Source organism: Oncorhynchus mykiss, chromosome 26, assembly GCF_057628025.1.
Source record: "Oncorhynchus mykiss isolate SJ-2025 chromosome 26, ASM5762802v1, whole genome shotgun sequence".
NCBI classification, from domain to species: Eukaryota; Metazoa; Chordata; class Actinopteri; order Salmoniformes; family Salmonidae; genus Oncorhynchus; species Oncorhynchus mykiss.
In genome coordinates, this window is record NC_143047.1 from 13,945,381 (window position 1) to 13,973,187 (window position 27,807).

At 45.0% G+C, this 27,807-nt stretch overlaps 2 protein-coding genes and 1 long non-coding RNA gene across 4 annotated transcripts in view; 1 reads left to right on the forward strand and 2 right to left on the reverse strand.

The window, feature by feature from the left end:
* The window catches only part of LOC149971382 (uncharacterized), a 170,005-nt gene that overhangs the window by 124,004 nt on the left and 18,194 nt on the right, over positions 1 to 27,807 (reverse strand). The gene's annotated exons all lie outside the window — the stretch shown is intronic.
* LOC110506420 (cadherin-15) lies at positions 22 to 20,961 on the forward strand. Of its 2 annotated transcripts, none has more exons than XM_021586013.3 (14): positions 22 to 705; positions 15,444 to 15,608; positions 16,045 to 16,200; positions 16,579 to 16,723; positions 16,833 to 17,014; positions 17,187 to 17,315; positions 17,474 to 17,659; positions 18,082 to 18,326; positions 18,444 to 18,586; positions 18,684 to 18,917; positions 19,030 to 19,269; positions 19,384 to 19,529; positions 19,636 to 19,830; positions 19,943 to 20,961. In XM_021586013.3, the coding sequence occupies exons 1-14, from the start codon at positions 637 to 639 to the stop codon at positions 20,141 to 20,143; spliced, it is 2,436 nt and encodes an 811-aa protein (XP_021441688.3). In that variant the 5' UTR covers positions 22 to 636; the 3' UTR covers positions 20,144 to 20,961. The 2 variants fall into 2 exon arrangements, with proteins under 2 accessions (XP_021441688.3, XP_036819467.2); XM_036963572.2 differs by having other exon boundaries at positions 682 to 938.
* On the reverse strand, positions 20,915 to 27,803 carry LOC110506419 (mitochondrial inner membrane m-AAA protease component paraplegin). The gene is made up of 17 exons (XM_021586012.3): positions 26,914 to 27,803; positions 26,667 to 26,769; positions 26,489 to 26,581; positions 26,170 to 26,411; positions 25,613 to 25,752; positions 25,337 to 25,439; positions 25,123 to 25,248; positions 24,861 to 25,023; positions 24,568 to 24,741; positions 24,228 to 24,352; positions 24,031 to 24,133; positions 23,369 to 23,479; positions 23,136 to 23,251; positions 22,820 to 22,976; positions 22,581 to 22,744; positions 22,366 to 22,443; positions 20,915 to 22,207 (listed from the first exon to the last, which is right to left on the reverse strand). The coding sequence occupies exons 1-17, from the start codon at positions 27,127 to 27,129 to the stop codon at positions 21,983 to 21,985; spliced, it is 2,439 nt and encodes an 812-aa protein (XP_021441687.3). The 5' UTR covers positions 27,130 to 27,803; the 3' UTR covers positions 20,915 to 21,982.

The following is a 27,807-nucleotide window of genomic DNA, read 5'->3' on the forward strand; positions in this document are numbered from 1 at the left end:
TGGGCTGTGTGGTCCAGGGTCAGGGACAGCAGACAGGCCAGAGCAGTGACAGACTGAACACTGCTGCTGAGGACTGACCTTCACCAGGGCTCTCTCAACACAGCACAGCCACCAGCTGCTCTTCCGCTCTCCTCTCCACACTCCTTTATTTCCCTGTTTCTCTCGTTCCCTCACTATATCGTTCTATCTTTCTGTCTCTCTCCATCTCTCCTTTCCCCTCTGTCACACTCTTTACAATTTTCTTTCTCTCTGTCTCTCGCTCTCTCTCTCTTGCTATCTCCCCTTCTATCTCAATATATCCATATTTCTCTCACCTTATCTGCATCCAGTGACTCCCCTACTTCCCTGCCCATAGCTGGGGTGTGTCCCAGTTGGAGACTCTGAGGGCTAAGGGGTTAGAATTTCAGACTTCAGCCCTCCCATGCACCCAAGCGCACATGTGCTGTCACTCAATCGCCTCTGCACTCACTGCCCAGAGAGAGGGAGAGAGACACACAGGGGGTTTGGATTTGAGACATTTGGTTCCATTTTCCAGTACCGTGAGAAACCCTGAGCTTCTCTTAAAACTGGTTTGAGAAAGAGGTGCCACCGTGGACATTGGGTACAGTACGTGTTGGGGTTCATTGAGAAGATTGCATGCTGGCACAGGAGATGACATCAAGGGGGTTGGCAGTGCTGTGTGTGCTGGTGGCTGGCCTTGGTCAGGTAGGAAATACTGTTCTAGTGTTACTCTACATACTTTATGGCCTACACTTTCGTAAATCACCCAGAATTGGAACCATTTCAACTTCAGGCTATAATATATATGCCATTTAGCAGACACTTTCATCCAAAGCAACTTGTATCGGTGCATACATCTTTACGTATGGCTGGTCCTGGGAATTGAACCCACTACCCTGGCGTTACAAGCACCATGCTCTACCAACTGAGCTACAAAGGTATACATTTGACATTTTCTCACAGTCTGCTTGTCAGACTTGAACTTGGATGTATATGTGTTATTTAAAGCAGTTTAAACATGATTTAAGTGGAAGTAGTTTTAGCTGTGTTTGTCCTGTACTTCCACAGTGCAGGAGTTAGGGCTGTGTTGGGACACATTTTGAACAGTTTATTTAGTAAATCTATACTTTATGTTTTAATTTGAATGAAATGATTTGCTTAACATAACATAAACAGATGTTCATCAATAGAAGTGCGAAACATCATGTGAAGAGGTGAACGTGGATATTGGCTAATCTAAACATTTCAGAACCGTTTGCAGATCAGATGATGACTCTTGTAAATGACTAATCTAAACATTTCAGAACCGTTTGCAGATCAGATGATGACTCTTGTAAATGACTAATCTAAACATTTCAGAACCGTTTGCAGATCAGATGATGACTCTTGTAAATGACTAATCTAAACATTTCAGAACCGTTTGCAGATCAGATGATGACTCTTGTAAATGACTAATCTAAACATTTCAGAACCGTTTGCAGATCAGATGATGACTCTTGTAAATGACTAATCTAAACATTTCAGAACCGTTTGCAGATCAGATGATGACTCTTGTAAATGACTAATCTAAACATTTCAGAACCGTTTGCAGATCAGATGATGACTTGTAAATGACTAATCTAAACATTTCAGAACCGTTTGCAGATCAGATGATGACTCTTGTAAATGACTAATCTAAACATTTCAGAACCGTTGCAGATCAGATGATGAATACTCTTGTAAATGACCAACGAATGCTGATGTTTTATACATCAGGCAGAAATCGGGGATCGACTGTTAGCAGGCTTGTCATCAACACCATTTTAAGACACATAATGGATGACACTGTAAACAGACATTTTACTATCATAACTTCAAAACTCATTCAGTCAGGGCTGTTTATACATGTCATGGAACCCAGGTTGGAGACCTAGACAACTGTCCCTCAGTAACCTCTTCTGTTGAATGGCCTGAAATGATTATGGATGTTGCAGGTTTGCAGCTAAATGAATTTCCAAAAGTATGGATAGAAAGACTTCAAACTATTTTTTAAGCAATGACTTTGAATTGATGATGGCAAAGTGTGTAGCCTACTATACAATACGTTTTTATGCTGACAAAGTTCTGAAATGGGCAACTATCTGAGTCACATTTTCTTAACTAGTGTGTCTAATTTGAGAACCACATGGTAAACGACATCAGCTGTAGAAGATGGTTGTATTAGATCATTGAAACAGCCATGGGGAATGCCAGTTAGTCACAGTTTGCCGCCGGCCCCGCGGCCATATGTCTTACTGGGAGTTAGAGGAACAGGTATAGTTGAAGTCAGAAGTTTACATACACTTAGGTTGGAGTCATTAAAACACGTTTTTCAACCCTCCACAAATTTCTTGTTAACAAACTATAGTTTTGGCAAGTTGGTTAGGACATCTACTTTGTGCATGACACAAGTAATTTTTCCAACAATTGTTTACAGACAGATTATTTCACTTATTATTATTATTCACTGCATCACAATTCCAGTGGGTCAGAAGTTCACATACACTAAGTTGACTGTGCCTTTAAACAGCTTAGAAAATGATGTCATGGGTTTAGAAGCTTCTGATAGGCTAATTGACATCATTTGAGTCAATTGGAGGTGTACCTGTGGCTGTGTTTCAAGGCCTACCTTCAAACCCAGTGCCTCTTTGCTTGACATATTAGGAGAATCAAAAGAAAACAGCCAAGACCTCAGAACAATTTTTTGTAAACCTCCACAAGTCTGGTTCATCCTTGGGAGCAATTTCCAAATGCCTGAAGGTACCACGTTCATCTGTACAAACAATAGTATGCAAGTATAAACACTATGGGACCAGGCAGCCATCATACCGCTCAGGAAGGAGATGCTTTCTGTCTCCTAGAGCTGAACGTACTTTCGTGCGAAAAGTGCAAATCAATCCCAGAACAACAGCAAAGGACCTTGTGAAGATGCTGGAGGAAACAGGTATAAAAGTATCTATATCCACAGTAAAACAAGTCCTATATCGACATAACCTGAAAGACCGCTCAGCAAGGAAGAAGCCACTACTCCAAAACTGCCATAAAAAGCCAGACTACGTTTAGCTACTGCACATGGGGACAAAGATCATACTTTTTGGAGAAATGTCCTCTGGTCTGATGAAACAAAAATAGAACTGTTTGGCCATAATGACCATTGTTATGTTTAGAGGAAAACGGGGGAGGCTTGCAAGCCGAAGAACACCATCCCAACCATGAAGCACGGGGGTGGCAGCATCATGTTGTGGGGGTGCTTTGCTGCAGGAGAGACTGGTGCACTTCACAAAATAGATGAGGCAGGAAAACGACGTGGATATATTGAAGCAACATCTGAAGACATCAGTCAAGAAGTTAAAGCTTGGTCGCAAATGGGTCTTCCAAATGTACAATGACCCCAAGTATACTTCCAAAGTTGTAGTAAAATGGCTTAAGGACAACAAAGTCAAGGTATTGGAGTGGCCATCATGCAGCCCTGACCTCAATCCCATAGAACATATGTTGGCAGAACTGAAAAAGCATGAGCGAGCAAGGAGGCCAACAAACCTGACTCAGTTACACCAGCCCTGTCAGGAGGAATGGGCCAAAATTCACCCAACTTATTGTGGGAAGCTTGTGGAAGGCTACTTGAAACATTTGACCCAAGTTAAACAGTTTAAAGGCAATGCTACCAAATACTAATTGAGTGTATGTGAACTTCTGACCCACTGGGAATGTGATGAAAGAAATAAAAGCTGAAATAAATCATTCTCTCTACTATTATTCTGATATTTACCATTCATAAAATAAAGTGGTGATCCTAACTGACCTAAGACAGGGCATTGTTACAAGGATTAACTGTCAGGAATTGTGAAAAATGTAGTTGGCTAAGGTGTATGTAAACATCCGACTTCAAATGTATGTGATGACGCAACCCATGGGGCTTAGCTTGCATCACAAAATGTGTAATCTGAAAGCAATACACTTTAAGTACAAACACATACCAAAGAACACGAATACCAGGACCACCAACAATAGACTATAGACCAATGCCCACTCTACACTTCAAGGCCCGTACATTCACATTCATGATTTGGATTATCCATAGACTTCCAGTAATCTATTTGTGAACGGACCGATATGAAAGACCTCAAACCACAGAACAAGATCCTTCAAACCTGTGATCCTAGTTACTCTGATTACATACAGTATATCAGATAACTATTTTAGCTCTGTGTGTAAGTTTAACCTATGTGAGTTTGATGTGTTTCACGAACACCTACTACATAAGGTATACCCCTATGGGTGGAAGGTATACCCCTATGGGTGTGTTGCTTTTGAGAATATCCCTGGGAAAGAAAGAGGGTTGTAATGAACTGGCCTGTCTACAGAGCGTGGGCTCTGTACATAGAGGTGGTCATGTTGGCCAGCAGCTGTTCCCAGATGCATACTTGATGCCATTTGTCCCGCTCAGTAATCCCCGTGCGGAAAGAGGACTCCCTAAACCATGAAATCAGGGACAAATCCGTCCATAAAGCAGCAGCCGGTGCAGAGTTCATGCTCATTGGAAGAAATCACTCAGTACAGATGCTCAGTGTCTGAATCACAGGCCTGTTCTGTCTGTGTGGATGCTTTCTGTTTTACACAGACTTGGGTTTCAGGAACAGGAAGGGCCTCAACTACAGGGGCAGACACAACATTAAAACCACTCTGCCTGTGCACTGTTACCAGAGATTATCTTTCCAAATGACTCTTTCCCAATTATATTTCCTTGATTGCTGGCATCCACTCTCCTCACCTTTTTCTGAAATATCTGAGTGGAGGGGCCTTGGATCTTCCCCTCCAATGTGAAGTGAGGAGAAAGGACACGAAGATGAAGGAAAGACGAATTGGGAAAGAGCCACTGTTGTAACGGGCTTTGGTTGTTACCTCCATTTTCACCAGCTGAGTTATTGACCAATTAGTGACCCTTCAAAGGATAGGGTCTCTCTCTTCATGTTGTTAGAAAACAGGTTCCATTTAGTCTTTGTGTTCATGTTCCATTCACAACAGATGTGACAAACATTACATGGAAAGGAACAGAAAAATACCATTTTGAAATGGGACACTTGTTATCCCATCTCATTCAGAGCACCTTATGCTTTGCATCAAAGGATGTTTTCTCTCTGACACAAAAGGTAATGTATTTTCTTTTGAATGAGATAAGGGAATAGCAGTGGCAGACAAGGCAGACGGAACAAAAACAGTAGTGTTAATGGGCACGGTAATGGTCTCTCCTTGGACTTCTATCATGACCCTCTGAAAGAGGACTGACCCTGGAGTGAATAAGGAGTAGAGGTGGGGGTGGTGGTGCTAGGGGTGGTGGGGGTGGTAGGGGTTGTGGTGGTGGTGGTGGTAGGGGTGGCGTTGGTGGTAGGGGTGGTCATGGTGGTAGGGGTGGTAGGGGTGGTGTTGGTGGTGGGGGTAGTGGTGTTGGTGGCAGGGGTGATGGTGGTGGTGGTAGTGGTGGTGGTAGTAGGGGTAGTGGTGTTGGTGGTAGGGGTGGTGTTGGTGGTAGGGGTGGTGATAGTGTTGGTGGTAGTGATGGTGGTGGTGGTAGGGGTGGTGGTAGGGGTGGTGTTGGTGGTAGTGTCGGTTGTAGTGATGGTGGTGGTAGGGGTGGTGGTGGTGGTAAGGGTTGTGGTGGTAGGGGTGGTGGTGGTAGGGGTGGTGGTAAGGGTGGTGGTGGTAGTGATGGTGGTAGGGGGGGTGGTGGTGGTGGTAGGGGTGGTGGTGGTGTTAATGATGGTGTTAGGGGTGGTGGGGGTGGTGGTGGTGGTAAGGGTTGTGGTAAGAGTGGTGGGGGTGGACCCTTCAAAGGATAGGGTCTCTCTCTTCATGTTGTTAGAAAACAGGTTCCATTTAGTCTTTGTGTTCATGTTCCATTCACAACAGATGTGACAAACATTACATGGAAAGGAACAGAAAAATACCATTTTGAAATGGGACACTTGTTATCCCATCTCATTCAGAGCACCTTATGCTTTGCATCAAAGGATGTTTTCTCTCTGACACAAAAGGTAATGTATTTTCTTTTGAATGAGATAAGGGAATAGCAGTGGCAGACAAGGCAGACGGAACAAAAACAGTAGTGTTAATGGGCACGGTAATGGTCTCTCCTTGGACTTCTATCATGACCCTCTGAAAGAGGACTGACCCTGGAGTGAATAAGGGGTAGGGGTGGGGGTGGTGCTAGGGGTGGTAGTGGGGGTGGTGCTGTTGGTGGTAGGGATGGGTGGTGGTGGTGGTGGTGGTAGGGTTGGCGTTGGTATTAGGGGTGGTGGTGGTATTGGTGGTAGGGGTGGTGGTGGTAGTGGTGGTGGTAAGGGTGGTAGGTGTGGTGGTGGTGGTGGTGTTGGTGGTAGTGATGGTGGTGGTAGGGGTGGTGGTGGTAGGGGTGGTGGTAGGGGTGGTAGTGGTAGGGAGGGTGGTGGTAATAATGGTAGTAAGGGTGGCGGTGGTGGTGGTAAGGGTGGTAGTAGGGGTGGTGGTGGTAAGGGTGGTGGTGGTGGGAAGGGTGGTAGTAGAGGTGGTGGTGGTAAGGGTGGTGGTAGGGGTGGTGGGAAGGGTGGTGGTAGGGGAGGGAAGACTCCTGAGCCTGAGCTGGGAGAGAGAAAGAAAGGTGACATGATGAGATGAGGAAGTGGTTTCGGTCCTGGTACAACCTCCCTCAGGCTTTAATACAATTCCATGCCAAATTAGCAAGCGCTGTTTTCACTCCCACACTCTGGGAGTGGAGTCCTAAGTAACTCTCATTGTCCCCATTAGGTCAGCAGTCATGAAGCTCAGGCACCCCCAAATAATAGAAGGCCCAAGCAGCCATAGCTGGGGGGTTGGGAAGCGAGGTAGATAGCTGTTCATTAAAAGACTTTGGAACTGCTCATTTAGAGCCTTTGGAACAGTGATGGAGGAGGACCATGAGGGGAACAGGGCCACCTGTCTGACCCTCCACCCCATGGCCAAAGGGATTGTCAGGCACGCTGCCTGCATTCTTTCCCTCTCCCCTCCTGCTCATGCTGTGGCACTCTGGCTGGCTCACATAGATAGACAGTACCTCCACTCAGCTTGCACATGGCTGACTCAGGGATCTATTTTATATTCTATTTTAGAGAGGCACATCTCTAAAGCTATGACTTACTATTAATTGTAAAATCCTTATGTTTCTGTCTAGATATGTAACAGTGAATATGTGTATCTTGCACTGACTATGACCTGCTGCGGTAAATGGAGTGAATTAAGCAAGTGTTTCATCACATAACAGCTACCACTGTAAAACTAAAATACACATTTCAAACAGTTACTACTCTCATGACATACATCATACAGTTGGTGCAAGCTTGTAATAGCTCTGAAGATCTAAAACTCTCACTCTATGGAAGGGCATCAGTCATGCTCCCCCTCCATGTCCCACCCATGGTGGGTGGATGGGTGGGTGTGAGAGAGAGACTGAGCACCCTTGACTCAACAGCATGAATTTGAATAATTGAATCCTTGGATACTATAGTAGACAACAGCATACTGTTCTATTTGCCAAGCTTCAGTAAATAACTGTCTACTCCATGGGACAGATGTTGGTCTCTTAGCAGCTAAGTTTCATTCACAAAATGATTGGCACACTTTCAAAGCTATTTTTAGACACAACTGTTTGAGAGAGTTGCCAGGGGTCCTTGCTGCTGGCACTATCCATGAAAGTGTGACAGTCTTGCTTCAGCTCCTCAGTGTGGGGTCAGTCTGAGCAGTATTTTCGTCACAGCAGCCGACTTTTACGTGGAAATGTTGCCCCAAACCTTTTGACTGTAAACGTTATCTAACACTGCGAACAAGATCCTGGATGCTTTGATTGTGAAATACACACTGATTTTGAAATACAATTTATTTAGGTACTGCGCATAGTTAGTATATCAAGCTTTGTGTTGAATGTTTATGTGTATAATACATATATATATATATATATATATATATATATATATATATATATATTATATATATGGGTATGTGTATGTATGTACTGTATGATGTGGTCTGGTTTGGTACCGTGAGACACTTTATGTCAACAGCAGACTCATAGAAAAAGATTCCTACCCTACATACCTACTTCAGAGCGCAGTCCTACCTATCTACTTCAGAGTGCAGTCCTACCTACATACTTCAGAGCACAGTTCTACCTACCTACCTTAGTCCTACTTACCTACTTCAGAGTCCAGTCCTACCTACTTCAGAGTGCAGTCTACCTACCTACTTCAGAGCGCAGTCCTACCTACTTCAGAGTGCAGTCTACCTACCTACTTCAGAGCGCAGTCCTACCTACTTCAGAGCGCAGTCCTACTTACCTACTTCAGAGCGCAGTCCTATCTATCTACTTCAGAGCGCAGTCCTACCTACCTACTTCAGAGCGCAGTCCTACCTACCTATCTACCTCAGAGAGCAGTCCTACCTACCTACCTCAGAGAGAAGTCCTACTTACCTACTTCAGAGCGCAGTCCTACTTATCTACTTCAGAGCGCAGTCCTACCTACCTACTTCAGAGCGCAGTCCTATCTACCTACCTACCTCAGAGAGCAGTCCTACCTACTTACCTCAGAGAGCAGTCCTACTTACCTACTTCAGAGCGCAGTCCTACTTATCTACTTCAGAGCGCAGTCCTATCTATCTACTTCAGAGCGCAGTCCTACCTACCTACTTCAGAGCGCAGTCCTACCTACCTACCTACCTACCTCAGAGAGCAGTCCTACCTACCTACCTACCTCAGAGAGCAGTCCTACCTACCTACCTCAGAGCGCAGTTCTACCTACTTCAGAGCGCAGTCCTACCTACCTACCTCAGAGAGCAGTTCTACCTACCTACTTCAGAACGCAGTCCAACCTACCTCAGAGAGCAGTCCTACCTACCTACCTACCTCAGAGAGCAGTCCTACCTACCTACCTCAGAGCGCAGTCCTACCTACTTCAGAGCGCAGTCCTACCTACCTCAGAGAGCAGTCCTACTTACCTACTTCAGAGTGCAGTCCTACCTATCTACCTCAGAGAGCAGTCCTACCTACTTCAGAGAGCAGTCCTACCTACCTACCTACCTCAGAGAGCAGTCCTATCTACTTCAGAGAGCAGTCCTACCTACTTCAGAGAGCAGTCCTACCTACTTCAGAGAGCAGTCCTACCTACCTACCTCAGAGAGCAGTCCTACCTACTCCAGAGAGCAGTCCTATCTACCTCAGAGAGCAGTCCTACCTACTTCAGAGAGCAGTCCTACCTACTTCAGAGAGCAGTCCTACCTACTTCAGAGAGCAGTCCTACCTACTTCAGAGAGCAGTCCTACCTACCTACTTCAGAGCGCAGTCCTACCTACCTACCTCAGAGAGCAGTTCTACCTACCTCAGAGAGCAGTCCTACCTACTTCAGAGAGCAGTCCTACCTACCTCAGAGCGCAGTACTTCTCACTGTGTTAACCTGGGTGTTGACCCCCAAGAGGCACCAGGCAACTGCTGGCCACAGGGTGAGAGGCCAAGGTGTAAAAGTATCTGGGAAAAAGTCCCCAAAACAGTTCATATCGGTGAGAAGAAAGATGAGGCCTGCTGTCCTTCACCATAGCTGTCAGAGGTGACTGGTGCTAATTGGTAAGATGACTCCTAGGTGTAGCCCAGTCACTGCTGAACTGGAAAAGAGATGAAGACATAACAGAGCCTTCCTGGGTTTATTTGCCACCCAGATGGAGTTGAGACCACAGGAGATCAACACAATGATGTTAACTGGGTCTGTCTTCCGATCCTCTTCAGAATGTAGCAGGCTCTTTCCAAAATAGACCTTGAGCCCCATTCAACAACCTGATCTCACAAACCTAAACAGGAGCACAGTGGTCAGTTCTGGTTCACAAGGCTAGACAGCAACATCTATTTCTCTAATTCTGATAGCATATGCTTTTTTGTTGTTGAGTAGAGATGTTGAATCACGAAATCAACAGGAATGTTGTTTCAGTGTTAACCGCGTCATCCAGTTACAGATTTTGATTGAACAGGGCCTTTGGCCTCTGACTGGCAGTAGCTTGATCTCTGATCTGTGATCAGAGCGGTAGTGGAAGGTGAGAAGGCTTTGCTGTCTAGCTTGGTATGTGACTGTAAACATCTCTGTATGAGAGTAGGGAGGACTACACCAGTGGCTTAGGGTCGGGGTCAGGAATATAGAGCACTCTAAGATTAGTCTGCTCCTAACTCAGCCTGCACATGGCACTCATAGTTGACATTCTCCTCAGACTGTACGTTACAGCAGCGTGACAAAGTGCCAGTGTGCCATATCTCCAGGCCTAAGGGACAGGGAAGGGCCACCATGTCCGAAATACATAATAGTGATTCAATCTAATAATATATTTCTCATATCAGTGTCTTTATGTATGGAAAGAGCTATGTGAGGAATGGGCTATGGTCAATGTTCCATATTCTGTTTAGTTGTATTAGCATGTTATTACTCTGTAATTACAAGTTGTTACTACAGACTTCATGATTGATGATGAAAAGCTGAATGAGAACAAAAAGGTGTTATCTTTTTAGCACGCAAATTTGTGTATAGACAAGACTTATCTGCCAAAATCTGTGATCATCTTGTTGCCACTAAATGCTGAGCCTTTTCTCTTAAGGAATGTGTGTGTGCGTGTGTGTGAGGAATTCTGTCATCAGAGTGGATTTGTAAAGTGACCCCCAACCCCTAGTCAGGTGCAAAGTTGAACATAAAGGGGAGTCTGTAAGAGTGAGTAAGAGAGAGGGTGGGAAAGCACAGGAGCTATATCCACAGGTGACAGCTGGTGTGCGTGTCTGAGTGTTTTCTGAGTGTGTGTTTAAGATAAACGCAGAGCGTGCGTGATAGAGAATGAGAATGAACATGAGAGTAATTGTTTTCGCCAGACATTATGGAACTGGTGTCATCCAAAAAGTTAGACTTTTGACTCTTTGGACCTTAGAACACCTGAGTCATACAGCAAGACCATGATCCAAAACACAAAAATAAAGTCGACACCAAAATGGCTAAAAAGCAACACATTTTAGGTTTTGGAATGGCCTAGTCGAAGTCCAGACCTAATCCCAATAGAGGTGTTGTGGCAGGACTTGAAACGAGCAGTTCATGCTTGAAAACCCTGTCGCTGAGTTAAAGCAGTTCTGCATGGAAAAGTGGGCCAAAATTCCTCCACAGTGGCGTGAGAGAGTGATCATGAACTACAGGAAGTGTTTGGTTGCAGGCATTGTAGCTAAAGGTGGCACAACCAGTTATCGAGTGTAAGGGGACAATGACTTTTTCACACAGAGGGAATTGGGTGTTGCAAAGCTGTTAATTAAATAAATCGAATAAGTATCATATAATAGAGGTTATTTGTAAACTCAGGTTCCTTTTATCTAATATTACATTTTGTTTGAAGATCTGATAACATTCAGTATCAAAAATATGGAAAAGTACAGAAAATCAGAAAGGGGGAAAATACTTTTTCACTGCACTGTATGCATACTGTATTCCCAGTCATGTGAAATACATAGACTAGAGCCTAATGAATTTATTTCAATTGACTGATTTCCTTATATGAACTGTAACTCAGTAACATCTTTGAAATTGTTGCATGTTGCGTTTATATTTTTGTTCAGTGTACAATAGATACTGAGTATAAAACAAAACAATATTAAGCACACCTGCTCTTTCCATGACATAGACTGACCAGGTGAATCCAGGTGAAAGTTATGATCCCATAGTGATGTCCCTTAATAACTTCAGTCCGTGTGGATAAAGGGGAGGAGACAGGTTCTCATTTACAATTGCGACCTGGCCAAGATAAAGCGAAGCAGTGCGACACAAACAACAACACAGAGTTACACATGGAATAAACATACAGTCAATAACACAATAGAGAAAAAGTCTATATAACAGTGTGTGCAAATGTGGTAAGATAAGGGAGGTAAAGGCAATAAATAGGCCATAGTGGTGAAATTATTACAATTTAGCAGTTAAACACTGGAGTTATAGATGTGCAGAAGATGAATGTGCAAGTAGAGATACTGGGGTGCAAAGGAGCAAAAATAAATAACAGTATGGGGATGAGGTAGTTGGATGGGCTATTTACAGATGGGCTGTGTAAAGGTGCAGTGATCTGTGAGCTGCTGACCGCTGGTGCTTAAAGTTAGTGAGGGAGATATGAGTCTCCAGCTTCAGTGATTTTTGCAATTCGTTCCAGTCATTAGCAGCAGAGAACTGGAAGGAAAGGCGGCCAAAGGGGGAATTGGTTTTGGGGGTGGCCAGTGAAATATACCTGCTGGAGCGCGTTCTATGGGTGGGTGCCTCTATTGTGACCAGTGAGCTGAGATAAGGCGGGGCTTTACCTAGCAAAGACTTATAGATGAACTGGAGCCAGTGGGTTTGGCGACGAGTATGAAGCAAGGGCCAGCCAATGAGAGCGTACAGGTTGCAGTGGTGTGTAGTATATGGGGATTTGGTGACAAAATGTATGGTACTGAGATAGACTGCATCCAATTTGCTGAGTAGAGTGTTGGAGGCTGTTTTGTAAATGACATCGCCGAAGTCAAGTATCGGCAGGGTAGTCAGTTTTACGAGGGTATGTTTGGCAGCATGAGTGAAGGATGCTTTGTTGCGAAATAGGAAGCCGATTTGAGAATTGAACCCTGTGGCACCCCCATAGACACTGCCAGAGGTCCGGACAACAGGCCCTAAGATTTGACACACTGAACTCTGTCTGAGAAGTAGTTGGGGAACCAAGCGAGGCAGTCATTTGAGAAACCAAGACTGTTGAGTCTGCCGCTAAGAATGTGGTGATTGACATAGTCGAAAGCCTTGGCCAGGTTAGGTTAGGCTAGGTCGATGAATACAGCTGCACAGTATTGTCTCTTATCGATGGCGGTTATGATATTGTTTAGGACCTTAAGCGTGGCTGAGGTGCACCCATGACCGGCTTGGAAACCAGATTGCATAGCGGAGAAGGTACGGTGGGATTCAAAATGGTCGGTGATCTGTTTGTTAACTTGGCTTTTGAAGACCTTAGAAAGGCAGGGTCTGTAGCAGTTTGGGTCTAGAGTGTCTCCCCCTTTGAAGAGGGGGATGACCGTGGCAGCTTTCCGATCTTTGGGGATCTCAGACGACACGAAAGAGAGGTTGAACAGGCTAGAAATAGGGGTTGCAACAATTTCAGCTGATAATTTTAGAAAGAGTGGGTCCAGATTGTCTAGCCCTGCTGATTTGTAGGGGTCCAGATTTTGCAGCTCTTTCAGAACATCAGCTATCTGGATTTGGGGGAGGCTTGGGCAGGTCGCTGTGGGGGGTGCAGGGCTGTTGACCAGGGTAGGGGTGGCCAGGTGGAATGCGCTGCCAGCCGTAGAAAAATGCTTATTGAAATGATCAATTACTGTGGATTTATCGGTGGTGACAGTGTTTCCTAGCCTCAGTGCAGTGGGCAGCTGGGAGGAGGTGCTCTTATTCTCCATGGACTTTACAGTGTCCCAGAACTTTTTGGAGTTTGTGCTGCAGGATGCACATTTCTTCTTCTGAAAGAAGAAGCTAGCCTTTGAAGAAGCTAGCCATTGCTTTCCTAACTGCCTGTGTATATTGGTTCCTAACTTCCCTGAAAAGTTACATATCGCGGGGGCTATTCGATGCTAATGCCTTACGCCAAAGGATGTTTTGTACTAGTCAAGGGCAGTCAGGTCTGGAGTGAACGGGGCATGCTTTTTTTAAGATTGTGAGGAAAGCACTTTTAAAGGGAAGACATAGGGAAGACAACAGATTTAAGTGCCTTTGAATGGGGTATGGTAGTACAACCTGGTCTCAGACCATGTCATATTATTATGTACGTGAATCCGAGATACTCCATTTAGTATGGTATATTACACTTCGTATGGTATGTATTTATTTGTGGATGTCCTTCACCTATTTCGTATGATATGTTATGAATTACAATTCATATTATATGTTACGAATTTGTAAAATGTACATTGTGTTACGAATTTGCTAAACGTATGATATATTATGAATTCTAGCTAGGTGGCCAATGTTAGCTAGCTGGCTAACATTAGATAGGCTAGGGGTTATAGGGTTAAAGATAGGGTTAACCAAAAGGGTTAAGGTTTGGGGAAGGGTTAGCTAACATGCTAAGTAGTTGTAAAGTAGCTAAAAAGTAGTAAGTAGTTCAAATGTAGCTAATTAGCTAAAATGCTAAGGTTTTTCCTCACCCATCCACCCCGACCAACCACCCTACTTTCATTTTTGCCTAAAGTAACCATCTGCCAAATGTAGGATATCATACTAACTAAAGTCTATGAGACCAGGCTGGATAGAAGGTGACAGACGCAGCGGGTTGTGTCAAGAACTGCAACACTGCTGGGTTTTTCACACTCAACAGTTTCCCCTGTGTATCAAAAATGGTCCACCACCCAAAGGACATCCAGACAACTTGACACAACTGTAGGAAGCATTGACGTCAACATGGGCCCACATCCCTGTGGAACACTTTCAACACCTTGTAGAGTTGAGTCCAAAACAAAGTGGTGGTGGTGGGGGGTTTCCTAATGTTTGGTATACTCAGTGTATATGTCTCCACACACCTAGGCTATTGAAGGATTCAATACAATGTCATCATGTCGGCTACTCTGGGGCGGCAGGGTAGCCTAGTGGTTAGAGCGTTGGACTAGTAACCATCCCCGAGCTGACAAGGTACAAATATGTCGTTCTACCCCTGAACAGGCAGTTAACCCACTGTTCCTAGGCCGTCATTCAAAATAAGAATTTGTTCTTAACTGACTTGCTTAATAAAATACAAATAAATGTATTGATCTCAGATTCTGTCTCACTGTAAAAGCAGCCTATCATTTGTGAGGTAAAGTCTCCAGTGATCTAAAATGATGTAGAAATGCCCTTATAAAAGGGCAACATTTTATTGGGCTCGAGGCTACAAAAAAAATAAATCCCCACGTGTGCACCTCAAAGGTGATTTACATGTGTTCCAGTACCTCAGAGCCCCCCCCCCCCCCCCAGGCCACTCCCCCTGTCGTGCTCACTTTTTGTTCCGGCACCTCCCAATTTACAAATTAAGCACTGGAGACGGTGTGTGAAACTTGAACCCATGCCTCTCCACCCCATCACCCGCCCCAGCCCAGTGGATTCCACATTAGGGACGGGGCTTCAACCACCAGGCCACAGAGAGAGGCCAACTGCTGCAACCCTCACCAACTGATAATAGTAGCCACAGCACGACTACCAAAAATATACAAATGTATTTGGGTTCTGTACTCCTTGACATGAAGAATATGAATCATGATTTAAACGACTTCATTCATCCAGAAATGTATGGCCCTCACTCAGACCATCTAAATGGAATTTGCCATTGAATGAATCGTGAAAAATGGCGCTCTTAAATTAATCCCATTCTGTTGCCCCCAGGTCGGGAGCAGCAGCCAAGCGGGCAGGGAGGACCTTAACCCAGTGGTCCTGTATCCATGGAGACAGAGGAGCAGTGGAGGTCTGAGCAGGGTGAAGAGGGACTGGATCATCCCTCCAATCAGGGTGCTGGAGAACAGCAAGCAAGTCCCTGAAAACCTGGTCCAGGTACTGAATTAATCATGTCATCTCATATCTATACTGACGCTAGGGCCTCTATACATACATTAACTGATGAGAGTGTTGGCTAGGTGACTAAGATGTAAATGTTAGAGTAACGCTGACACTTTTTGGTCCAGTGAAATTGATCTTACAAAACATGGTATGTAAGATCAGTCACATGTGATCAAGACAACCCACTGCTCTCAGTGAACATGGTTATTGTCCAGACAGACAGCCTTTTAAACTGAGCATGAAAGAGCCACGCTGGCCTCTCTGACCTCCAGAACCACTGACCAGTCATGTGCTGTTGCTCTCCCTCTCTGTTCCCATCAGTGACCACATTCACATCTGGTACTCTATGTGCTGTTCTGTTCAGCTCACTCTCCTCTCACCCTTCCAATTAGATTCTCACCCAGCCATCCTGTGTTGTTTGTTCTTCCAGATCAAATCAGACAAGATTTTCACTGGAGAAGTGATCTACAAGCTGGAAGGACCAGGGGTTGACCAGGACCCTAAGGACCTGTTTGAGATAGACGATAAAACGGGCTGGATCAGGAGCATGATTCCCCTGGACAGAGAGAAAAACAGAAGCTTCACGGTACAACTCACAGGAGAGACATTAGCACCATTGCCTTTGACATGTAAATTTTACTATGTCAGCCAGACCCATTCTTTGGTTTGGGTAACAAGGAATGTCACATGACATAATATCAACGTTAGTATGTCATTCAATGTTTTTCAACTAAACATCTACCACTTATTACATTGACTGTCATGGTTGAGTGAGAAGGGAAGTTGCGCACAAGTCTGTTACTATAGTGGGGTGCTTTCTTCGTAGGCCTACATGAGCAGCTACATATAGACCCAAATCAATCACAGTCAATAAGCTGAGAATCGTGTAAGAACAGCAACCACTATGAATGAAAAGAGGACGTCGAGAAACATTTGAGTAATGTCCTGTTTCTGTTCTCTACAGCTGAAAGCCTTTGCCCTGTCGCCCAGTGGAGAGAGACTGGAGAATCCCTCCACCATAGAGATCGTAGTGCTGGATCAAAATGATAACCGGCCCAACTTCTCCCAGAAAGAGTTTGCTGGATCCGTTTCTGAATTCTCCGTGCCAGGTAAACACATGCATCACCTACACACGCTGTGGATGTACATGCAGTCGATACACAAAATGCCAACTGATTGGGTAGTGAACTGAGAGAGTGATTGATGTTGTTTCAACAGGCACATCTGTGATGTCTGTGACTGCGACTGATGCTGACGACCCAACCACAGATAACGCTATCCTGAGCTACTCCATCATTGGCCAGGAGAGCATCCCGCCTCTCCGCATCAATAAGACCATGTTTGGCATCAACAACGAGACAGGGGCCATTTACACACGAGACGTGGGTCTAGACTGGGAGGTATAAGGGCTCTTCCTTTGTCTTTTCATTGACCCATTATTTAGGTCATGCCCTTTCTGGTTCAACAGAAGCACAATATTTTGAAAGATGTTTGAAAGGAAAAACTAATTCATGTCAAATAATATACCGTATGTGCCATAAATGACTGTGAACATCCGTGCATTTCTTACAGGTGGTTAAAGGTTTTAGGTTGACACTGCAGGTTGCTGACATGTCAGGCATGGGGTTAACCAGTCTTGCCAATGCAGTCATACATGTGACTGACATCAACAACAATCCCCCACGATTCTCCCCAGACCTGGTGAGTTTCACTGTTTAGCTCCCTTCCATTAATTTACTTTAATCAGATGATATAAACGATATGGACACATCATTCAGGCCAGCTTCAAAATATAGACATTCACATGTGTTTATATAAACTAAGCACAACTACTTTGTGTCTCTGTTTCCTGAATACAGTACACTATGTCAGCTGTGGAGAACAAAGTAGACTTCGTGATTGGCTGGGTCAACGCCACAGACAATGATGAGCCAGGGACAGGAAACTGGGAGACCAAATACACTATCGCCAAGGGCAACCCCTCCAGGAACTTTGCCATTCGAACAGACCCTGTGACCAACGAGGGTATTCTGTCAGTGCTGAAGGTAAGCTATTCTCCATCCGGTAGGATGACGGGAGGGAATGTGTGGGGGACATTCTGGCTCCATGATAGAATGACAAACATGACAATCAGTTCATCCAGTTTATTTTGAGCCTATATAGAGTATCGAGCATGTGATCACACACAGTGGTCAGAGCCAGGCCTTGAAACACGACACTGTTACCCCATCTAGTGGTGACTAACTGAACTGCAAGTCACCAGGCCACAATACATTCCGTTAAGAGTCCTGTGCTGTGACTAATCACTGGCTGTAGCTGGAATTTTCAAGGATGTGACTGACGCATAAAACGGATACAACAAATATATGGAACGGTATGTAGTTTAGTTATTTCTCAACATGTATGTCAAACCCACACTATCCAAGTTGTTTTTCAAAACCTCTGCCTTTTTTTGTTGTTGTTGCAGGCTCTGGACTACGAGACCCAGGAGGTGTATACTCTGACTCTGACAGTGGAGAATGTGAACCCTCTCAGCATCAAGGCCCCCAAGGACCCCGTAAGCAGTGCCACAGTGGTGGTGACCGTGGTGAATGAGAACGAGGCCCCACGCTTCAATAAAGACCCCATAGAGATCGTGGTTCTTGAGTCTGTGGAACCTGGCACCGTGCTGGCCAGTAACATCGCCTACGATCCTGATAATGCAAAACTCAAGTAAGATTGGTGCACTGGAGAACTCTGAAAACATAACAATATATATGTTTATGTACTGTATGTGTATGTGTATGTGTATGAAAAAGGAAACTAAAACATTACTGTCATTTCCATCAGGTATGACATACTCAGAGATCCTGAGGGATGGCTTATAATCAATCACGAGACTGGAGAAATCACAGCCAGGAAACCGTTCAATGTCCGCTCCCCTCACGTCAAGAACAACATTTACAATGCAGTCATCAGAGTCACAGACACAGGTGAGTATCCTGAGTTAGCCACTGCTTCACCTCACGTAACTGGAGACATGAGGTCAAGCAGGAAGTGACAGTGAATAATGATGTCCTTTCCTCCTAGATGCTGGTGGAATCTCGACCACAGCGTCTCTGGTGATCACGTTGCGGGAGACCAATGACTTCTTCCCTCAGCTGTTCCCCCTGATGGGGACGGTGTGCAGCGAGTCAGGCCGGGAGACATCTGGTCTGTTCCTGAGTGCTGTGGATGTGGACCTGCCCCCTCATGCTGAACCCTTCACCTTCCAACTGCAAGACATCAATGTGTCTGCCAACTGGACCATCATACATGTCAACGGTAAGGACTATGTATAGCAAGGACAGGACTAGATACTCCTAAAGTCCATGCAGAATGGGGTTATGGAATAGTATGCTATGTCTTCTTATTCCAACTCCCTCTCTCTCTCCAGAGACTCATGCAGTGCTGCGACCCCTGGTAGAGCTGGAGACAGGGGAATATGCTGTTACTGTGTTGGTGACTGACTCTGGCACCCCTAGTCTCGGTGCATATGCTCAGGTCAATGTGACTGTGTGTCTGTGTGGGAAAGACGGTGAATGTAAGACTGAAGCAGCTGCCATATTCGGAACACGAGTTGGTGTCAGCTTCATCGCCTTACTGGTCATCATGGCCAGCATCGCACTCCTGCTGCGTAAGCTATACCTCATGTAAACCCTCACAATACCTGAACAAAGCACATCGCTACATGAACACACACATTTTCCCAAATGTTTCTGTGCAGTGAGATGGGTCTCTGTGTTCTCAGTGCTGCTGCTCCTGGCTGTAGCCGTGGGTAACTGCAGACGGCATCACATGAAGAAAGGAGAGGGGCTGCTGGTGGGGGAGTCAGACGAAGACATCCGTGACAACGTCCTGAACTATGACGAGCAGGGTGGTGGAGAGGAGGATGAGGTCAGACAACATAACATGTTACAGCTGGCGGAACCCAGTTATCTGGTGACATCGTCGCCTCTCGTCCGATAGGCACTTCATATTCCTCCTCCTTTTCTCTCACTAGAATGCCTTCAACATTGACCTACTGAGGAACCCAGTGGATGTGGGACCACTCCCAATATCCTTCTACCCTCCCATCACTGGCATCCCCAGGGGAAAGCAGCCACTCAGGAAAGACTACCCAGACAACCTGCCCTCCCCCTCGTATCCACGGAAACCCCCAGCGGACCCCACTGACATTGAGGACTTCATCAATGATGTGAGAGAGATGATTCCATCATGGCCCTGGCCTATTGTTAGTCAGTTGAAATAAGAACGGTCCAAATCCCCAGAGAGAAACTAATGTATTTCTTGCCTGTGTGTCTCCACAGGGCCTGGAGGCAGCAGACCATGACCCCAACGTCCCTCCCTACGACACAGCTCTGATCTATGACTACGAGGGTGATGGCTCCCTGGCAGGCAGCCTGAGCTCCATCGCCTCAGCCAGCTCAGACGGCGACCAGGACTATGACTACCTCAACGACTGGGGACCACGCTTTAAGAAACTGGCCAACATGTACGACCCACGCTAAGGAGACTGCCCTACTGAGCTTTTATCCTCAGATGCCATCCATTTTCTCCTAAACTCTACCCTAACTCCCTATTCTGCTTGAAGCTGAAACCCGATATCATCCTCTCGGTGTAGAACAGGGTAGGATTTTGAATGATTGGCAGAAGTTTAGAGCAGATCTCTGTGTTCCTATTCCTTCTCATGTTTCCAATTGTCTCCAGCAGTGCATTAGCTCAATTCTATTGGCTCTTTTGACACTACATATTGTCCTCCTCCAATCCCTCTCTTTGCTACTGTAAAAGGTCACCGCTGTCATTTGGGGGACTTTCCTGGGTACTGTTGATATTCTCCTCACAAGTTCAGTGAGTTTGACAGGTTTGATGAGACAACCAGGCAGCATTCTGCAGCATATGAATGGTTCACCTTTTGCTGAGTGGGATGCGTGCGTGTCTGCAGAAGGAAGGGAACACATGGTAGAGCATACCAATGAGAGAAGAGAAATATGCACTGTGGTCCTCCAGTCAGTCAGTCCATAGAGCCACTTTAACCACAGTGGCCTTACCAAGTCAGGTGTGTCGTCTTGGAGGTTTCTCCAATCGTTTTTGCTTTATAGAAAGTTTTTTTTAAATGTGGGAGGAATGTAGAGAAAGGTTGACCATATATTGAACAGTGATAGCAAAAAAGGGCTAAGCAAGGGAAACAGAACATCTGTGGGATTCTACCCATGTCTGGTTTTAAGTTTAATACTGTAACTGACCACTACCATTTGAAAACATGTATATTTTCTAAGTGATGTTAATGTGGAATGTTTTCCTTTTTTATAAATATTTTGTACATACATTTTCCATTTCTTTAATTTTCCTCTAACAATATTACATGAATCCTCAACTCCTACATCAAAATTCACTTGGGAGGTCTATACACACACACACACACGTTTGATAGTTTGTTAATTAACTCTCCTGCCATTTCAGTCTGACACCAACAATTATAACATTTGAAGCCAATAAGCAATGCCATTACATTTGAGGAGATATGGCTTGGTGGACAGTTTTACTTCCAACATATGCAATACTCAAACTCCTGTGAGAAGCAATGGTTTGGGTGTGACATTTTTGTTTTCTTGATTGACAATTTAGATTTTACTGACATCTTTACATAAAACATTTTTCAAAGCAGTTCTCATATTACTATTCCTTTACAATACTCAATTTCATATTGAAGTTTGGTAAACAGAACCCAAGACGGTGCTGGCAACTCAAGGACAGTTCAAACAAAGCTTTATTTAAACACCTCTGAGCATCACAGGGACTTTGGAGCAAATTACCATTTTACAACTCAAGGTAGGATTCTGCTCATAATACAATGAACTGCATATCCACTGCAGCAATGAACAACCTTTATTGGTACACCATTTATGCCATGCTAAGGCTGACCCAGACCAAGTTAAATCAAACAGAAACATCCTTGTAAGTGCCACTTTGACTATGGTTGAAATACTCATCAAACCTAAAAAAAAAAAAAAAAAAGGCCCATCAAATGTTCCCTCTTAGGAACTGAAAGAAGACCCTTGGTCCTAAAAGGTCTACAAGTTCACTGTTCCTCATCAAGAACAGTCCTAATACTAAACAGATACACCTCATCTAGTTACACCTCACTCTGTAGTGAATGGACATTGGTCAACAAACTGAACTGATATCCACCAGGAAAAGCAGGTGAGGTGGCACTTAACTGTTTATGGTGATTTGTATACTGGAAACTTGCAGCCCCACAGAGAGACGCTCTGGTCCTCCTACATTATATTGCTGGATGTAGGAGTGTGTGTACAGATTCCTGCAGAGGAGTGTTGAGACTGACCGGGTCATACAGGCCTCAGGTTCAGATGTTCATCATTATCCTCATCATCGTCCTTCCTACGAGGAGGTGGGCGTGGCTCATCATCCTCCCCTGTGTCCTGCTTGTCCTTCTCCGCTTCGATCCAGCTCTGAGGGGCGATCATCTTCTTGGGCCCGTGTGGAGGGGGTCCCAGCAGAGCCTCGATGTCCTCATAGTTCACCACTTCCCGCTCCAGGAGAGCATTGGCCAACTGAAAATACACACAGAGAAAGACAGTTAACTTTGCATTCACAATTGGCTATGTTTGACAATGGAACACAATGCATGATGAGTGTTTAAAGATGGTAGCTATGTAGACACCACATCACACAAAAAATATGACTAACAAATGTGGAATGAGGATCTCACCATTATCAGCTTGTCTCTGTTATCCAGAAGCAGTTTCTCGGTCTGTCTGTAGGCGCGTGCTATCAACAGCTTCGCTTCCTGCAAGAACCAAAATAAAAAGGCATACTTCACAAGGTTCTCTCCAATGAACAGAAATACAGGTAAACTTACAACAGGGAAATCTACTACTAGTACCGTTTTGTCTCTAAAATGTATTTGGGCAGGTGCAGACTTACGTGGTCCATCTGCTGCTGGAGGCCCTGACTGAAGGGCCTGCGTCCGACAGCCCCCTGCTCCACCGTCTCGGGGAAGGACACCTGACCCACACTGGAGGACATGCCATACTGCTTCACCATGGAGTAGGCCACACGAGTCACCTTCCGCAGGTCATCCTGGGCACCTAGCGCACAGACCAACACGTCTCAGACACTGAATGCTATAGGTGTATGTTGTGATGAATGGTCAGACGCCCTACCTGTGGTGACCTTGTTGAAGGTGATGGCCTCCGAGGCTCTTCCTCCTAGAGCCATACACATCCTCTCAAACAGCTGTTCTTTGGAGAACAGGTACTGGTCTCTGGGCAGGATCTGGGCAAAGCCGAGGGCAGCGTTGGTCCTGGGGGCAATGGACACCTGGCAAACAAGACAACCAGTGAAAATATCACCTTTGTCCAATATATGGCTATCTACTATGTTTTTGGTCCTGTTCATTTCTCCATAGTACTCAACTATATCACATTGAGCAAAAACACTGACATTAGTGGATAGACAGCTATGGAAGTGGTGTGTCACCTTCATGAGAGCCTCTGTGTGCTCTAACAGCCATCCAACCAGGGCATGGCCAGACTCATGGAACGCTACAATCCTCTGCTCCTCTTTGGACAGGATCTTACTTTTCTTCACACTTCCTGGACACACAAATGGAGAAAGTCAATAAGGGACCCGAAATCAATCTCTACCACAACAACGTTGGCGGGCGAGTTCCATGGTGGCAGACATTCATAGACATGGTCATGACCTCGTACCGGCTAGGACTCTCTCCACAGCGTACTCAAAGTTGAAGGTGTCGATGGACTTGTAGCCTTCCCTGGCAGCGTGCAGGGCTGCTTCGTTACAGATATTAGCAATGTCTGCCCCTGAGAGAGTAATACACAATCCCGTTAGTAAATCAGTGTATTCTGAAAACTGTGAGCCTATGTTCAAGGACAGTGTACAAGAAGGTGAATATAGTCGTTTTAGAGGGGTGCTATTTAAGCAAAAAGGCCCGCGGAGGTGTGGTATATGGCCAATATACCACGGCTAAGGGCTGTTCTTATGCACAATGCATCGCGGAGTGCCTGGACACAGCCCTTAACCGTGGTATATTGACCATATATCACAAACCCCAGAGGTGCCTTACTGCTATTATAAACTGGTTACCAACGTAATTAGAGCAGTAAAAAAAACATGTGTTGTCATACCTGTGGTATACGGTCTGATATACCATGGCTGTCAGCAAATCAGCATTCAGGGCTAGAACCACCCAGTTTATAATAGTCTATTTGTGTGTGTATTATTTCACCAGGTAGGCCAGTTGAGAACAAGTTCTCATTTGCAACTGCAACCTGGCCAAGACAAAGCAAAGCAGTGGGACAAAAAACAACGACACACACGTGGGAGAGTGTGTGGGAGCCATGTGTGTACATACCACTGAACCCTGGGGTGAGCTCTGCCAGACGCAGGGAATAGCTGCTGGCTGGGTGGGTGAGCTTGAGTATCTTCAGGTGCTGCTCGTAGATCTCCTTCCTCTCCTGAAATGCACAAGGAGAAGGAAACAGCTCATGCACACTTAATACGTTGGAGATCTTCTGGACATATATACTTTCAGAGGACAGGGCACTGTACCTGCAGAGTAGGGAGGTCAATAAATATGTGCCTGTCCAGTCTCCCTGGTCTCATGAGAGCATTGTCCAAAATGTCCGCCCGGTTTGTGGAGGCCAGGACTATCACATGGTCAGTAGTGCCCATTCCTATTGGAGAATGATAAAACAGTATATAAGTGCAAGCAATGTTGATGAATAGCCAAAAAAAGACATGAGATATGTATATTACACTCCCCCCCCCAAAAAAATACTTAAACCTTCACATGTCAGTTATGATAAAGATATTGATAACTGTGACGAAGTAGCGGGAAACTATGTGTAACCCTAATCTCGGTTAACTCAAAACAAACCCCCCCCCTCACCGTCCATCTCCACCAGCAGCTGATTGAGGGTCTGCTCTTCCTCTGTGTTCGAGAAGCCAGACATATTATTGGAGCGCTTCTTTCCCACAGCATCAATCTCATCTATGTAGACGATGCAGGGGGCTCGGGCACGCGCCTCTTTGAACAGACTCCTCACCCTGGCAGCACCAAGACCTGCACTTACAGACAAAAGATACTTTATTGCTTTGACTTGTTGTCCACCTTCCAGTCTTCTTTGGACTACTTAACTGATTACTGACTTGACTTCTGATTGGAAGCAGTGCAAATCTTACCCCCAATGACTTCCACAAACTCAGAGCCTGCCATCGCCAGGAAGGGCACCTGTGCCTCTGTGGCCACAGCCTTGGCCAGCAGAGTCTTTCCACAGCCTGGGGGCCCCAGCAGCAGGGAGCCCTTAGGGACTTTGGCCCCCAGGTTGAGGTACCTGTCTGGGCACTGCCAAGAGAGATCAGGGGTCAGTAACACACTGATGTACCTGTTGACATTGCTAATAATCATCACACAATATCACCTCTTTACAATTTGCCCTCTTACCTTCAAATAGTCAACAAACTCCTTCACCTCCATCTTTGCCTCGTGCATGCCGGCCACATCTTTGAAACTCACACCCTTCCCAGACTTGCCATCCACGATAGTGAATTTGGCCATTTTCAGCTGGTTCTGCCGAGCACATCACATATGAGCATGAGAAACGCAACAAAATGGCTAAGACCACTAGCAAAGGAAAAGTTCAACAGCCCCTACTTACAAATGCACTGAAGCCGCCCTCTTTTCCACCCATGCCAGCCAGGCGGAAAATATACCACAGGATTGCTACCCCAATGGCAGCCATTCCAAGGGCATAAAGTGCACTGTGACAGAAACAGAGACAAAAGCAGTATTGTACCAATGCATGGAAACACACATGACATGTGATTGAGGTATAAACATATTACATGTTACCTAACCATGGCATGCATGTGATATTCAGTTTTGCATGATCACATCACAGATGCAAGTGTTGGTTGAGAGTCAGGGAACTCACTTTCCAAAGAAGCCAGTGCGCTTGTAGGAGACTGGTATCCTGTCCTTGGCGTCAATGTTCAGCTCCTCTTCTGCAGCTCTAAGCTTCTCCTCAAATTTGTCAATGTTGGCCACCTGCATACGGTACATCAGAGCCAGCCTCTGCACACAGACGGAGGGAGGAAGCGTGTGAAGGGGGGCATATTTCACCGAACATCATCTAGATACCTGTGCTTATAAAATAGGTGACATGGTCATCACAACATTAAAGTGGTGATGGAATGTATCAACACACTAAAAACTGAGGGGTATACTACAAAGTAGGATCAATGAGTTAGCCAGCTAACATTGATAAGCAACCAGAAATAACTATTGATTTTCTGGTTCATTAAAAAGCTAAATTTAGATATGCGTTTTCATTTGTTTAATAAATTAGACCATGCCCATTTCAAGCTCATCTTTCAAAAAAAAAAAGTTAATCTGAATACTTAGGCAAGTTAACGGGCTAACCCCTTGATTCTGCTTTGTAGTATACTGTACATCAGTGTCCAGATTCTAGAATGAGGAAATGGAACGTACAGGCCTTCCGAAGATGACTGCTCCTGGGTGGAGGTAGATTTCCACGATGTCGCTCTCAGGGACCACCTGCACACGAGACACCTCACCCTTGGCCAGCATCTCATTGACAAAGTCATTCCAGGAGATGTTTCCCCCGCTGGTATTGATGGAGTTGAGGAGGCTCATGATGAGGGCGATGATGAAGAGAGTGCGCAGACGTTCCTTATACATCTGATCCTCTTGCTCCCGCCGCTTCTTCTCCTCTGAAAGACAATGGGGAATTAAGATGGGCAGCTAACATCTCCTGTGTTTCTTACTGACCTTGAGGTTTCTTACTGACCTTCATCTTCCTCTGGATTTTTTCCCTTAGGTCCATCACTCTTCTTTTTATCTTGTTGGTTAGACTGAGATGTACTGAAATTATTTGTGGAATCTGGAATGATAGATTACGAGCCAGTGCCATCAGACTGGGAATTATTAGACCATCTTCGAAATTAGTGGGTGGGGTGGCTGCTTACCTAAAACATTCCACAGGCCAACAGGGTTTTTGAACAAGTTGTTCTTGATCAGAAGTTTACGCATTGCTGTCAATCTGGGACTCATGGGTCTGTGTAGCAGTTGCTGGAGAAAGAAGTGGTAACATAATATTAAACTAGGACCTTTTCCTGTTGCTCATGGTTACAGTAGCTACAGGAGTGGCATGACCATTGTGATATGAATGACAGTCAGCTATTGTCATGGTGGAAACAAAGACAGGCAACTAACCTGAATGAGTCCAGGGTTGAGGCCATTATGTGGTTGAGTCACAAATGGACGAATTGAGCCTGATAATGTTTTACAGTTCATACATGTCGATTGCTGCAGTTTGGCGCCATCGTTGTTTTGACGGTTGTTGACAAATTGACAATTGGTGCGTCGCGACACGGTCCATATTATGGTCTTGTAATTTCTACAAGAACTGGCACGTCGCAGAGCTGCCATTACACTGAAAGCTAGGCTACCTAACGTTCGCACAGGTTAGATACAACCACAGTACAGCTGGCTAGCTAATAAAACTGACATGGTCGCCATTAACAGTGCATTCACGACCTGGCTAGCAAACGTCAGTAATGACAATGGGCTTTCGATCTTGAGATTGCAGTAGTGGTCAGCGCGGCATTTTATTATCAAAAAACATGTAATTAAATAGTTAGCTAACTGTTGTTATTCAACATGGCAAGTATAATAAAGATGGTTTGCTACATTAAAGACATATCACTCCTCACACTGATCCGTCCTCAGTATATGTACAACTGTCTCTGTATCTTATTCGACAAGATTTCGTTCACAAATCCTTTGATATGCTCTGAAATGTAGATTTACCCATCATTCTGTTTTGGTAACGAATTTGTATCTTTACAGCAAGGTCCGTGAATTAAATGGGTCAAATTCCTTGTTCAGCTGACCACGAGAATAAATAAGCACATACATATCCTGACGCAATTAAAAAGTATTTGCTGAACCCCGCACTTTAACCCCAAGCGCAACAGTTCGTCAGACCAAAAAGCATTTACATATCTGGTTTTATTATATATTCACGCCGAGATAGGCATAACTTTCAATTTGCGGAAAATATATAATTTATTGTCATTAAATATATATATAGAAAAGTTATTAGTG

Excerpts from the sequence above, each read along its gene's own strand:
- LOC110506420 (XM_021586013.3), top strand. The coding sequence starts at position 637 with ATGCTGGCACAGGAGATGACATCAAGGGGGTTGGCAGTGCTGTGTGTG. Across the intron at positions 16,724-16,832 it reads TTCTGAATTCTCCGTGCCAG|GCACATCTGTGATGTCTGTG; the intron begins GTAAACACATGC and ends TTGTTTCAACAG. Across the intron at positions 18,327-18,443 it reads CCTGATAATGCAAAACTCAA|GTATGACATACTCAGAGATC; the intron begins GTAAGATTGGTG and ends CATTTCCATCAG.
- LOC110506419 (XM_021586012.3), bottom strand. The coding sequence starts at position 27,129 with ATGGCAGCTCTGCGACGTGCCAGTTCTTGTAGAAATTACAAGACCATA. Across the intron at positions 24,742-24,860 it reads GTTTGTGGAAGTCATTGGGG|GTCTTGGTGCTGCCAGGGTG; the intron begins GTAAGATTTGCA and ends CTGTAAGTGCAG. Across the intron at positions 23,480-24,030 it reads GCTCACCCCAGGGTTCAGTG|GGGCAGACATTGCTAATATC; the intron begins GTATGTACACAC and ends TTACTCTCTCAG.